This window comes from Aegilops tauschii, chromosome 7, assembly GCF_002575655.3.
Source record: "Aegilops tauschii subsp. strangulata cultivar AL8/78 chromosome 7, Aet v6.0, whole genome shotgun sequence".
Lineage (NCBI taxonomy): Eukaryota > Viridiplantae > Streptophyta > Magnoliopsida > Poales > Poaceae > Aegilops > Aegilops tauschii.
Window position 1 is genome coordinate 16,406,013 of NC_053041.3, and position 15,130 is coordinate 16,421,142.

Consider the following 15,130-nt stretch of genomic DNA (forward strand, 5'->3'; position numbering starts at 1 on the left):
ATCCTTATCTGAATATATTGCTAAAAAGTGTTATGAGGACTTGCTCCAAATTTTCTTTACAGGATACATGAAGTGATAAACATAACCAATCAATTACGACAACGGAAAAAAAGACCCTCGAAACAAGGGTTTTTTCTCCGACCGCTGGCCTCCGCTATTTTCCCGAGACAACACCTCACTTGAAGTTCTACTGACTCTTGCCTTGAGAATTTTTCGCTATTGTCAAAAAAAAATTTGGATGATTTAGAATTTAAACGTTGAAAAGGTATTAAATAGTATTCACATGCAACCATTAGCATGGGATGGGCACCTTTGCTCCGCACATAAGGTTGGACCAAATACTCGTAGCTCATGAGCGTTAGCTCAACTCATTAATCTTGTACAACTGACGTTAATGAACAAAGGCAATCACTTATTTCAGCTCGCATAATGTAACGAGCTTAATGAACGAGCTAACGAGTTTCACAGGCAACTCATTAAACACATTAGTACACCACAACACATATTATTATTTTAAGTGACAATATTTCGTGGCACCTCAACCCATTTATTAATATAATCGACCTAGGCCAGCCCATCAGAGGGATCAAACTAGCGCACCTCCTCATGTAGTTACCATATTCCTTCGTAAAAATCACACCCATGCTCTCATCCCATAGGCCGTAATACAGTGTAGTCTATCAATGAGCGCTGATGAGTTTAATGAACTTTAAACGAACAGAGAACTGAACTATGCTTTTTTGCTCGAAAAGCTTAACAAGCTTAACCACACGAGCTGAACAAGCTGAACCTGGACAGGATGAGCAGCTCGTTAATTCACGCCTATTCGCATGGAATTTTTTGTTACTGTTACACGTGGTCGGGGAAATATGCCAGAAATACAAGGAAAACAAATTCGAACTCACAAGCTGCATGGAGTTTGTTCATGGGTTTGTTAGTGCCCGGGTGTGATGCGTGCATGCATTGGTTAGTGGCTGTGTGGTAGCCGGGTAATGCGTGCGTGCGTGTAGTGGATGTGCACAAGTCTGGGTGTAAAAGCCCTCCCGTGTATTGATGTAAAGTGCGCCGGTATGAGCCGAGCCTAGGAGCCAGAGATGAAGTAGTGTCCACCGGGACCGTGGTATGCGCTCGGTCGGCTGTGAGAGAGCTCTTCTGGATAGGCTGCGGTGTGTTGCCGCTGCAGAAGTGAGGCCGTTCGTGCGGCCGAGGCGCCGTTGTGCGGCGGAGGCGTTTGTGCGCCGAAAAAATTGTGTTCTTCATCTTCCACCTTCGTTTGTGCGAGTGAGAGAAAGAGAGCGGCAACAATAGGGAACACCTACAGGTGTCGTCCCTGTTGGAGTTGTGTCGAATATTGTGTACAAGGTAGGTTACAATTGGACTTGTAGTTGTATTGTGTTTAGATAGGATATGGAGTCGCGTCCAGAGCGACCGGGTGCGGTATTGTAGCGGTGTCATGGGGAGGAGCGGCCATAGTCAAGCCCCGGAGGATGTAGCCATATCGGTGAACCTCGTTAACAAATCTCGGCGTCATGCTCGTGTGATTGCTTGGTCCGCGGATGATCGACGATGATCTCGGATTTATTCTGACAAGTGATATGTTGAGCAAGGTTACGAGAAGGTCGCACGGGTTGATCTAGAGGAAGGAAGATATCGTCGTTGGAGTTTGCCAGGAGCGATCTGCAGCAGACGTGTCGGCGGTTGTAATCTTTGCAAGGCGATCATGGAGCGGCAGCGATCCAGACTAATCTTGGCGAGTTCGGCAAGCTTCGGAATCATGTGGCACGTCCAGGTGCGTGCAACCGCAGCGGTGGGCGCGGCTCAGAGCGAGACACGTGCAGGAGGCGGTCAGGCAGCACGAGCAACTGTTTGATTCGGAGCAGTGGGCGAGCGGAAAGAGATGCAAGTGATCGGACAGAGGTTTGTTTTGGACCAAAAGGAGACCGAGTCTCCATAGTACTGACACGGACAGGCAGGCAAATCAGTCTAGCGTAAGGAAAGATCCGTCAAGCGATATGTATCCATCAGGAGCACTATTTGCGTATGCGTCTGCAAGGGAAAGGCAAAGCTAGCATTGGAGTTGAGCCACGGGAGCCACACCACGTGAAGATCAAAGATTTTTTTGGTTGGAATTGCTATTAGTACGCGGAGGCTGTTCGTGTGCTTGGGGCATCGCGTGGAAAGCTTGGATATTTTTTCACTGGGTCAGTCATACGAAGAACCATGGCACCAACGGGTAGCAGGTTTGTGGGGGAGAAGTTCACAGAACTGAAAACCTAGGGTTATGACAGACAAGGATGAAAGATTTGTTGGCACAACAAGGGTGCTTGAAGGCATTGCGGGAAGTCATGATAGCTTAGATGGAAGTATCATGTGATGGATGGGAATTCGTGAAAGACGATATGGAAACCTCGAGCGTGTCATACAATAGAACGAGATAGGCTGGGTCGGACTAGACAGTCTGACGGATCGACGTGAGTCGGTTGGTACAGAAGACGGTGGTAGGATCAACGACAACGACATAGGAGCGTGATGCTGATGGTGACCGACTTCTGGGCGTGGAAACACATGACACAGGCTTGAGGGCTTGTGTGGCTTCGACAAGACTATGGCGCGGGGTTGATTCAAGATGGCGTACGCATGTAAGCTTGAAGTCGACGGGACGCGAGGGTGCATTGATCATCTACCATGGAGTCATGTTGAAGGTGGAGCTGGATTGAGGGGCTACGATGTAAGGATCCAGGGAATCGAAGCCTATTCAGCGGGGAAAAGCGAGTGACAGGCAGTTCGAATTGCAGCCCAGTGGTCTGATGGAAGCGTGAAACTCGTCATCGGTCGGTGATGATCGATGGTATACTCTGCAGTGGGGGTTGAGTGGTGTGGGTTCGCGACCCTTGAGACTCGACCGGGGCAGCAGAGGCTTGACGCGGTAATAGCGGCGAGGCGTGCAGCGCGCACGGGACATGGAGACGGGCTAGGGCTCTGGTGGTCCTACATGTGGTGAGACAACTGCGAATTTGACTCGGGATGACTACAAGCAGCGGTGAAATTTCTTCAAGTTTCAGACAGACGGTCAAGGAAGGAGCGGTGATGTTGAGTTCAGATAACTCTTATGTGTGACACCCAATATGTGAGTTGTTCACTTTCACGCAGGTCAGTGATCGGTGTGTGATGAAGTTGGATGGATACTCTGGAAGTTGGAAGCACAGACTAGAGTAAAGAGGAGCTTAATTTTGCTCGAGCGTTGACTGTGGTCAAGAAAAGAAGGGACTACAAGTTGCAGGTGAAGTCACATGGAGTCTTTGGAGTAGCAGTGATACCCATGGGATAACTCAAGTCCAATGTACATGGAAGTTTGACGCATTGACGAATTCAAGGTGGTGGAGAATATTCGTCAAGGTGGAGTTTGTTGGAGTTGTGTCGAATATTCTGTACAAGGTAGGTTACAATAGGACTTATAGTTGTATTGTGTTTAGATAGGATATGGAGTCGTGTCCAAGTAGGACACTTCTATCCTAGGCCTCTCATATATAGTGGGGGTAGACACACGATGTAACCTATGCCAACATAATAGCACCGGAACGCAGGGGAAGCCGGCGGCATGTGCCGGCGTCCAGGGCGACCGGGTGCGGTATTATAGCGGTGTCATGGAGAGGAGCGCCCATAGTCAAGCCCCGGGGATATAGCCATATCGGTGAACCTCGTTAACAAATCTCGGTGTCATGCTCGTGTGATTGCTTGGTCCGCGGATGATCAACGGTGACCTCGAATTTATTCTGACAGTCCCCTTCTTGGAGGCACTGCCAAAGGCATTTCTCCGTGCCGCTCTTCACGCACCATAGCTCTAGTTCATCGGATTGGACAAAGGCAGAGTTGTAGCGTCATCCCCTACTTAAAGGCGTTGTCTTGGTTGCTCGTGAAGTCCTTGGTCTTGGAATGGAAGATGTTGGTTGCCATGCTTGGTTTGGGCTGCTTCTCAAGGCTTGGGCATCTGGGGCACAACGAACGAAATCGTTGACCCTTCCTCCATGGTCTCCTTTTTTCACCGGCCGGGTCCTGCAACCCATTTGCCGTCTCTTTAGGCGCTCAAGGTGTGTGTGGGGTGGGGTGGGGGGGGGGGGGTATATTGATTCCGTACGTGCTGGAGTTTTGGCGGCACGAGTGCAGGACGGAGGTCCTCCCATTGGTCATGACGCGTTCTAGGTGTGATGTGTCTCGTCTCCTAGCCTTCCTTGGCCGGAGGTCGGGCTAGGTGAGTTTAGGTTGTAGTGTTTTTCTCTGTTGTGTTCTTACCCACACTTGTTATGGCGCCTCGCATTGTTCTCTCGTAACTATCAATAAAAACATGCGCAATTCTCTGTGTATTCGCAAAAAGAATTCTACTACTAAACGGCCACGGTGATTGATCTCTAAAATACGAATCCTTTAGTTTGGTAACCAGCTGGCAAGAAGCGGTGTAGGATGATGTTCTTCATGGTTTGTCGAAACCTCTTGCCTCGCTGCTTTTGTGACAGCGCGGTGCCGCCTTTTACTTTCTTTCCATTGTTGTATTTCTCTGTATGGTTGTGGCTTGGAGGCAGACGAAAGCGTCCTCCAGCTTACCCTGCCAGCTCTAATTGGTCAGCTTTCTATAAAACATGGGGTGGAAAGCCTCATTTTCTAAAGAAAAGTTGGAAGCAGCCTTGTGTTGTCAAGGTGAGGCATCGCAGGATCAAGACAGGATGCAAGTTGGCGTAAACGTCTGACCCATTTGCTTGAGGTTATCAGCAAGGAGCCAACGCCTGACTGGGGTAGGAGGAAGTACTACATGAAAGGCACTGCCTAACCGATGCACCTAGTCTCATTTCAGTGCACATGTTGGGCACGCAGAGAAAATTCCTCCCAGCAGGTATCTGTCGGATACTCGGATTCGGTCTGTCCCTCTCTGGCTAGATAGTGTAGGTAGTAAATCATGTAGTGTCTACTCCAGCTCACGTCATGCATGACATAGTATGGCAGCCAAAGTCAAGTCACCTTGACTGGCAAGTCTTCCACCCCTTGGTGCCCAAGGTAGGTGCTACAGTCGTTTTTTGTACAGCAATACAAACGGCCGATGCATGCCCAGCGTTGTAGAAGCAAGCCAATGCAAAGCAATCCATTTGAGCTTCACAAAACTAGTTGGAATTTACGTTGACACTCGTGTTCATCTGCGTGTTGTGCACTAGCTAGTGTGTCCGTGTGCTAGTAGCCTACAGCACCGTTTCTCTTGGGAGGCATTTCATATACACGCGATTTACACGTACAGTACAGACATCCTTCAAGGACAATCATGTCCGGCGCTCAAGAGCAAGGGCTGAAGCTGCTGGTGCCGCGGAGCGGCGTGAGCATATACGCCATCCGCGTCCAGATGGCGCTTGCCATGAAGGGTCTGGCTTACGACTACCTCCCCGCGGACCCCGGGTGCAAGAGCGACCTCCTCCTTACGTCCAACCCCGTGCACAAGAAGCTGCCCGTCCTCATCCACGGCGGCAGGCCCGTCTGTGAATCGCTCATCATTGTGGAGTACCTTGACGACGCATTCCCCGGCAACGGCGCCTCCATCCTCCCCACCGACCCCTACCGCCGCGCCGTCGCCCGCTTCTGGGCCGCCTATGTCGATAACAAGGTTTGTCCCCTTCCCTCTCATCTAGCTAGTTTAAGCTTCAAGAATTGAAGTTGCATCACACGGGCGCCATTTTATTGCCGCAGATGTTCCCTTCGTGCATCGGCATTCTCAATACGGCGAAGCAGCAGGAGAGAGCTGACAAGGTGGAGGAGACCTTGGCAGCTTTCGGGCTCCTAGAGGCCGCCTTGGCGGAGTGCTCCAAAGAAGGCGAGGCGGAGGCGCCGTTCTTCGGTGGTGGCTCCATCGGGTTCCTGGACATCGCGCTCGGGTGCTATATTCCCTGGTTCGAAGCGATAGGCCGCCTTGCTGGCGTGCCGCCGTTCCTAGACGCGGCGAGGACACCAAAGCTGGCCGCGTGGGCGGGGCGGTTCAGGGCCGCCGAGCCGGTCATTGCGCTGCTGACGGCGGTGGACAAGGTGCAGGAGTACATCACGTCGGTGCTTTACCCAAAGTGGAACGTCGCTGTCACAGCTAGCAACTAATTAAAGATCATGTGTTTCCATTGCCGGCAGGGGCTCGTGTCGATCCAATAATTACTCTGCTTTCCGAGTTAACTGTTAGATAGATTGCTTAGATAGATTGATTGGCTCTCAAGGCAACTATGTAATTTTTTGGCTCTCAAGTAACTTTGAGTTTACTCCTAAGTAACATGTGTATTTTCGTCGGGTACAAATACCTCATTTCTATCATCAATAAAGATTAATGGATCATCTTTCATTCAACTCTCTCGTTCTTTAATTTGTACTTTGAACAGGTTATCGGCACGCTCTTAACCGAGAGAGTTTTTTTTTTTGCGGGAATCTTAACCGAGAGAGTTGCCACACAGTATAAAAAGAAAGCCACGGGGAGGCGGCCTAACAGTGGCAAGGCGCCGAGGCTTTCTCTCGCATCTGGAGGCAATATGATCGGTGCGCGACGCTCGCCCGGCGGCGGAATCCTCAGGTGCGTATCCATGGCACACCATGGAGCGCCCGACGGCTCTCAGCACCATTGTTGCCCCGGCAGCGTCAAGCGATGAACGACACCGTCCTCGGCAAGGACAAATGAAACAACTTTTTCCATCCACATCTCCGTCGATTTTCAACGCTGGACTCGGTACAAATAGAGAAATCAATGTCAAATAAGGTGATTCAGTTCAGTTTTATTCCTCACAAATCAATTGCTTTAGCGGGAACGCCAAGAACCAAGAAGAAAAACAAAAATTCATAGTCAAGTACAGGGAAGAATCCAATCCACATCCTGTACTACCTCTCGGAGGAGATCAAATACAAGCGATCTAAATAGAGGAAAACATCCAGAGAAAAAGAAGGGAAGAAGCCCCATAGAGCGTACCTCGGCGTTTGGCAACGACCGCGTCCTCCACCTCTCGGAAGCAGCATCCGACGCGGCGCTCCTCCCTCAGGCGGAGCACAACCACGGCGCGGCGCGTAGCCCTCCCTCGGACGCGGCTCGCAGGCCGGTGGCACAGGCAGCAATCGGCCGGATCACGCATTGTAGCATGGCCCCTCCTACTGCATATGGCAGCGCAACTCCGCGGGCATCGTTCGTCATTTCGGCCGGCGGCCCGGCTAGCTAATCACCACGACAAGCATCGATTTGGGAATTCTTTCCAACTGAATCGTACGGGAGAAAGGAAGGGCATGGACGAACCGTGTCTCTTCGGAATCTTATCCTGGTAAAACTATATCATAGTAGAATACTCCTCGGGCTCTCGCAACCGCGTCGCCCCCCCGGGCGACCGGCCGCGCCCCGATCTCCTTCTCCAGCGACCCTCCCCCCTCCTTCCCTCCCCGCCGCCGTCGTCGGTGCTCGCTGTCGGGCCTGGCCCGAGCGACGCTGGCGGCGGCGGCCCCCTCGCTTTTCCCCTCTCGGCTTCCTCTGGCGCGGGACGGAGCGGGCTGGGGGGTGTCCCTAGGCGGCGGCGGTCTGTCGTGGCGGCGGGGTCCTGGCGCTACGCAGGCGGATGGCTGGACGGCGGCGTCGCCGTTGGTGGCGTGGTAGCACGGCGGCGCGTCCTGGCAGCGCCGCGCGGCCCAGATCTGGGCCCTTCGGGCCCATCTGGGCGGGCCGGCGGCGGGGTGAGCCTGCGGCATGACCTCCAAGAGGCCGGGGCGTGGCGGCAAGCGGCTGCGCGCTGGCGACGCGGGTACCAAATCGCTGCAGCGTGGCCGGCGGGGCTTTGCGGGCCCGTTTGGGCCCGGCCGGGCCAGGGGTGGCCTGGTGTGCCCTGCTTTCGCGTCAGGCCGGCGACCGCGACAGTGCAGGGGGCTCGGGCCTCCCGCACGTTGGCGGGGGAGGTGGGTCCCTCCTGCTCGATAGCGATGCCGCTGCTTCCGTCGTTTGGAGTTTCTCTTCGGGTCTCTTGGCCTCGTGGTGGTGTTCGTAGTGAGGCGGCATGGATGGTGGCGCAACCGTGTTGGCGCAAGGTGGTGTGCGGAGGTTTGGCTGGTCGGCTCCGGTTCGGTCGGACGGCGAGGTTTGGAGTATGGGAGAAATCCTTGCCGGTCTTCGGCTCCGATGCGGTGACACCTGCGGGTGCCACCATCCCTTCTTGGAGGGTGTCGTTGTTATCCATCCCCCAACTCCCTCCTCGTGCCGGGGGGGGGGGGGGGGGGGGGTGCTGCTTGGTGCACGGCGGATCGAAGCCTCGGGCTATGGTTGTTTGTCTCCTGTGGGCGCAGCAGTGGCGGGTCATCCACGCTTGGTTGAGCTGTCGTTGTTGGCTTTTGTTTCTTCTTCTTTTTCTTTTGGGCTTGTTGTGCTGCTCGCCCAGCAATCTTGTAATCGGTGTTGGTTGCTTTGAAATACAAAGCGGGGGGAAACCCTTTTCGGTAACCTTATCTCTTCGTCTGTTATTCAATTTAACCCTTGTGCTTTACTTATTCAGAGATTAGGTATGCAAACAGCCCTGGGATTATATGCTAATCCACTATAAATCCTTCAAATTTTCAGTTCAGACATTTGTCTTTGCTGTAATTTGCAACCTAGCCATCAGACTATTTAAATACATTATAACCGAGCACTTTTCATGCCCTCTCAGGCCATTAGCATTCGTATCCGTTGGATCGCCACTTTTAGGCTCCTTGGCCATCCGATCGGCTCTTAATCGCACGCAATCCTGCGACCAGGTTCACGTAATGAGCACTAATGCTCTTGGGCCGCTGCTCTGGCGGGTTTTTTTCGGCTTCTGAGATTCAATTGGGCCTACTGGGCCTATACTACGCTTCTGTGCGACACAAAAGTGGAAAACCCTAAAACATTTGACACTCGCGACCCTGCTTTCGTTCGCTGGCAGCCTCGCATGGCGACGCCTCTCCATGGTGAGACTTCTTCTCATATGTGGAATCCTTTTCCTGCAACATATGTGCATTGGGCTTACAACTGAACGGATGGTAGGGATGATTGGCAGAGCTCGCAACTCATCCTTTGTTGGAGGTGCAGTCTATTTCGGCTTCATGCAACTTGAGGCGTAACTAGCCTCCTCAGCCTGATGAGAAGCAGTAGGACGAGCCGGGTGGCCCTGAGGTCCAGCAGGTGCGCCCGCTGCCTATAGAGTATATTGTGATTAGATGGATGCTTCTCTGCCTTGTTTGTCCATAGCATTTCTTAAAAAAAATCTGAGTTATGTTCTCCTTAGATGTACATACATAAAGAAAGTGGAAGTAAGTAATAGAGTATACGAGGGATAAGAAATCATATCTGCACGCATGTAATGTTTGAAGTCATTTCTCAGTATTACACCTTATAAATTTAAATAGGCTACAATGACTATCTTCACTTTTCCTGCAAAACAAACAAACAAACAAACTATTTTCACTATTATGTGTGTGTGCTGCCAATCTCTTACATTGTATGATTTCTTTAAGAAAATAATCACATATTGTATCCATACTGCACTTTGCCAATGAGAAACGACAACATAAAGGCTCCTAGCGGAAGCAGCTATTCCCATGAGATGAGCAGTGGCTTCACCTCAAGCGGCAACATTACGGAGACCGATGCCTAAACCACACTCCTGGCTCCAAGGGTTGTGCGTTGCATCAACATTTTATTCTGCCATGTGTTTGGGTGTTATATACACCATATTCCTTGGTCTGCCTAACACATGTTCCTTTAGCCGCTTTGACCGTATTCCATGGATCAGGAAGTTGTTGAAATATGTTGCCCATCTCCCTTCATCAGTTCGGACTTTTGAATGAGTTGGCTGGAGCATGAATTCAATATGGTATCCGAGCCAAGAGGTTTTGAGTTCAAGACCCTGCCAACGCAGTATTAAATAAAAAGATTCCGTGGCCTACACTGATCCCACGTCTAAGGACTAATATACCTAGACGCGAGGGGGGGTGTTGAAATATATTGCCCACCTCCCTTCATCAGTTCGGACTGTTGAATGAGTTGGCTGGAGCATGAATTCAATAGAAGTATGGTTATTGATGGTTGTAATCTATGGAAGGTATTAAGTATGCATACTCTATATCATCCAAGCGAAAGAGAGATGGTTGAGCATTATTTGATAACTACAGTTTGCACTATTTGTAATGAACTTTGCTTACCTCTACGAAAACCTGCAGTCTCATATGTTCTCAGATTTTGGCTTCATAATTTTTTTGGCTTCATATAAATCTTTACTGTATAATTATTCATCTCATCGTATACATATCTGAACCTTGCTTCTCACGAGCAAACACATTAACAAAAGAAAAGTTTCTTTTGTCTTTTTTGCATATTCTGTTCCTCATGAACCGTATGGATTTGTGCGAGTATAGACCAGTTGTGCCCGTTCATTAAAATCAGTGTTGTTTGTTAGTACACACACCCGGTTTGAGTCGAGTTTGGTGCAGAAATATCTTCCAAAGTTGAGAGTGTGTGGCATTGTGTGCAGGTTAAATCCACTACACTAACTAATGCATAATCTGGGATCGAAGATGATTTGTTTGTAGACTACCAAAAGATTCAAAGGGAAGCAAGGTACATAAAACTTTTTGTTTGTTAGTTCCTCCTAGCGAGTTGATATCAGGAAGAATGACACCCGATTTTCACTATATATTTTCAAGTATTTCATCACCCTTGACTTTGCAGAATTAAAATTCACTTGCAATGCTCGAACCAGGAGATGAATCTTCATATGCTTAGTGTCCCTCGTCGTAATAGTAATGTTGTTATTGTGGTCTTCCGCTGTCTTATTTCTATGTCCGAATTTCATGTTTTTATACTCATTACAAATTACTTTGCAATATATTTCTGCTGCATATATATTACTTTGCAATATATTGTGGTCTTCAAAGGCTCCTACTGCATATATATTACTTTGCAATATGGATACACCCCCAATGTTACAAAGAGGCAGCAAGCAACTATGGGATGGAGTCTAAGATTGCAGTAACAAATTGCACTTTGGAGGGATGCACTCTATATCTAAGGTTGGAAACTTCCACCTTGAACCTCTGTTTCCAGGCCTCTACAGTAGGCTTAACTTTTCTGAAATGGCGATTATTGCGCTGTTTCCATAGGCTCCAAGCTGACGTCAGGGAAATGTCCATCCATAGTTTGCGGGGTTGTGTGGTTTTCTGATGACTTATCATTGCTAGTCTATGATCATGCATGGACCAATGGAAGCCTAGAGATCTCCAGCAGTCCAGACTGAAAGTGCAAAGAAAAAACAGATGCTCAACCGTTTCTTCAACGTGCTGGCCACACAGAAGGCAATCAAAGTTGGCGCCTCCTTTTGAGCATATTTCTGGTGTTGAGGCGCTCAGCAAGCAGGAACCAACCGAAGACCTTAATCGTGGGTATGCATTTGGCTTTCACAACCATCTGAATGTTTCTTTGGCGATCACCTACCGAAAGTAGAATTTGTCATACGAAGAGGTTCTGAAAGTATTGCCTCCCCACACACACTGCCAAATGTCTTGAGCAGCCACAGGAGTGATCATGGCCACTTCATCTTGTATATCTCTTAGTTCATCATGAGATTGTATTGAGAGGGGGAGGTGAAAGGTTTCATGCAAGTCCGTTGATGTCAGAAGATCTTTCACGGAGATGTCTTCGGATATAGTGTAAGAATAGGCTCTTGGATATGTGATGTCTACTACACAACCTTCTTCTTGTAGACGTTGTTGGGCCTCCAAGTGCAGAGGTTTGTAGGACGGTAGCAAATGGTCTCTCTCAAGCAACCCTGCAACCAAATAACAAAGAGTCCAACACACCCAATACAATGGTAGATTGTATAGGTGCACTAGTTCGGCGAAGAGATGGTGATACAAGTGCAATATGGATGGTAGATATAGGTTTTTGTAATCTGAAAATATAAAAACAGCAAGGTAACTAATGATAAAAGTGAGCGTAAATGGTATTGCAATGCGTTGAAACAAGGCCTAGGGTTCATACTTTCACTAGTGCAAGTTCTCTCAACAATAATAACATAATTGGATCACATAAATATCCCTCAACATGCAACAAAGATTCACTCCAAAGTCACTAATAGCGGAGAACAAACGAAGAGATTATGGTAGGGTACGAACCACCTCAAAGTTATCCTTTCGGATCGATCTATTCAAGAGTCCGTAGTAAAATAACACGAAGCTATTCTTTCCATTCGATCTATCATAGAGTTCGTACTAGAATAACACCTTAAGACACAAAGCAACCAAAACCCTAATGTCACCTAGATACTCCAATGTCACCTCAAGTATCTGTGGGTATGATTATACGATATGCATCACACAATCTCAGATTCATCTATTCAACCAATACAAATAACTTCAAAGAGTGCCCCAAAGTTTCTATCGGAGAGTCAAGACGAAAACGTGTGCCAACCCCTATGCATAAGTTCACAAGGTCACTGAACCCGCAAGTTGATCACCAAAACATACATCAAGTGGATCACGTGATATCCCATTGTCACCACAGATAAGCACATGCAAGACATATATCAAGTGTTCTCAAATCCTTAAAGACTCAATCCGATAAGATAACTTCAAAGGGAAAACTCAATCCATTACAAGAGAGTAGAGGGGGAGAAACATCATAAGATCCAACTATAATAGCAAAGCTCGCGATACATCAAGATCGTATCACCTCAAGAACACGAGAGAGAGAGAGAGAGATCAAACACATAGCTACTGGTACATACCCTCGGCCCCGAGGGTGAACTACTCCCTCCTCGTCATGGAGAGCGCCGGGATGATGAAGATGGCCACCGGTGAGGGATCCCCCCCTCCGGCAGGGTGCCGGAACAAGGTCCCGATTGGTTTTTTGTGGCTACAGAGGCTTGCGGCGGCGGAACTCCCGATCTATTCTGTCCTCGATGTTTTTAGGGTATATGGATATATATAGGCGAAAGAAGTCGGTCAGGAGAGCCACGAGGGGCCCACGAGGGTGGGGGCCGCGCCCAGGGGGGTAGGCGTGCCTCCCCGCCTCATGGCCACCTCGAAGCTTCCTTGACTTCAACTCCAAGTCTCCTGGATCACGTTCGTTTCAAAAATCACGCTCCCAAAGGTTTCATTCCGTTTGGACCCCGTTTGATATTCCTTTTCTGCCAAACACTGAAACAAGGGAAAAAACAGAAACTGGCACTTGGCTCTGGGTTAATAGGTTAGTCCCAAAAATAATATAAAAGTGTTTAACAAAGCTCATAAACATCCAAAACAGATAATATAATAGCATGAATACTTCATAAATTATAGATACGTTGGAGACGTATCAATATGCATCAGCACAAATTGTTTGGTTCCAATTATCCTTCCACGATAGAGCAGAAGACCCACTTCCAATTTTGATGCATGTCACACCACGATATGTAGGCATAAGTTGGATTAAATCTTTCCACCAGAAGGATCCACAAGTATCATGTGCGTGTGGGATTGTGTTGCCGTAGTAAGACTCCCAGATCAAGTGAACCCAAGGGATATCGTGCCTGTTGTAGAACTTGTGAAGAAACTTTAGGAGTAATGCATCATTCTGTATCCTTAAGTTAATGATACCTAAACCCCCATTCTTCTTGGGTCTGCACACCATATCCCAGGCAGCCATGGAGTTGCTCTTAATGTCATCGTCAGTCTTTTTTTGCCACAAACAGTGTCATCTGATCTTGTCAAGTTGGGCCACAATTCTTGGGGGGAGTCGAATGGTGCCCATCGAGAACATGATTAATGAGGTGATCAACGAGTTCATGAGGGATAGTTTTCCAGCGTACGACATCAGAGACATAGCAGCCGTGAAATTTCTCTTAGCTTTGCAGACTAACGGAGTCAGGTCTTGAACTGACGGTCGAGTGTAGCCTAAAGGAAGTCCTAGGTACGTGAATGGCATGGAGCCCACTGTACAGCCAAAGAGGTCAGCCAGATCTTTGCATTTATCAGGTGGGGTGGTGATCGGGACAATAGTAGATTTATTGAAATTGATCTTGAGGCCAATGGACGTGGCGTAGTCCTCAAGAATTTCTTTGATCTTGGTAGCTTGGCAGATGCACGCTGGCATAATGATGATCGTGTCATCTGCATTATGACGGGGTAATCTCCATTATTGGTGTGTCGAATGGGGAATTCCAGGAGATTTCTTTGTGGGGCATCATTAATTGCAGTCTGAAGCAGGTCTGCGGCAATGACAAAAATAAGCAGCGATAGGGGGTCACCTTGCCTCACTCCACATTTGCAATGAAAGATTTTTCCCGGTGTGCCATTAAGCAGGTCAGAGGATTTTCCAGAAGTGAAGAGGCATTGGATCCACTTAATCGATTTGTCATTGAATCCCACATTTTTCATAATTTGCAACATTGCTGAGTGCTGAATTGTGTCAAAGGCTTTGGCAAAGTCTAATTTCAGTAGGATTTTCTCTTTCTGTGACGTTTGACATTAGTGTATATATTCGAAAGCCCACCCCAGACAGTCATGTATCCATCTCCCACGCAGGAATCCGTACTGGTTGTGGTGAACAATTTGTAGAATGATTTTCTAGAGATGGTTGGCCAATAGTTTAGTGATCAATTTGAAACAATAGTTGAGCAGAGTGATCGGGCGAAAGTCGTTGACCGTCTCTTGTGAGTTGTTCTTTGGGATCAGTGTAATGTAACCATAGTTCAGGCATTCCAGATCAAGATCCCCATTATGGAATTCAGCACATAAATTGTAAAAGTCCTCTTTTATGATTGGCCGGCAAGCTTTCATGAAGGCTCCATTGAAGCCGTCAGGCCCAGGTGCCCTGTCCGGGGGCATGTCCTTGATCACCGTGTCAATCTCAGCATGCGTGAATGGAGTTGTGAGGCTATCAAAATCAACCTGTTGCCTGAGTAGAGCCGAGAGATTAAACTTCATATTAGATTTAGTGCGCATACCCAATCTTCGTTTAAAGGCCTCAAACATAATTTCCTTGCCAGCGTGGTCCTCCACAGTTACCCCTTGATATGTTTTTAAAGTAGCGATGCAGTCACGTCTGAATCTTTCTGTGGCCACAGTATGAAAGAATTTCGAGTTTTTGTCACCAAATTTAATC

General features: G+C 48.5%; 1 protein-coding gene across 1 annotated transcript; it reads left to right on the forward strand.

Annotated features, from left to right (window-relative positions):
* The first annotated feature begins 5,068 nt into the window (after positions 1-5,068).
* LOC109766333 (probable glutathione S-transferase GSTU6) lies at positions 5,069-6,363 on the forward strand. Its single transcript, XM_020334768.4, has 2 exons — positions 5,069-5,641; positions 5,725-6,363. Exons 1-2 carry the CDS (start codon positions 5,306-5,308, stop codon positions 6,121-6,123), a joined length of 735 nt encoding a protein of 244 aa, XP_020190357.1. The 5' UTR covers positions 5,069-5,305; the 3' UTR covers positions 6,124-6,363.
* The last annotated feature ends 8,767 nt before the right edge of the window (positions 6,364-15,130 follow it).

Excerpts from the sequence above, each read along its gene's own strand:
- LOC109766333 (XM_020334768.4), top strand. The coding sequence starts at position 5,306 with ATGTCCGGCGCTCAAGAGCAAGGGCTGAAGCTGCTGGTGCCGCGGAGC. Across the intron at positions 5,642-5,724 it reads CCGCCTATGTCGATAACAAG|ATGTTCCCTTCGTGCATCGG; the intron begins GTTTGTCCCCTT and ends TTATTGCCGCAG.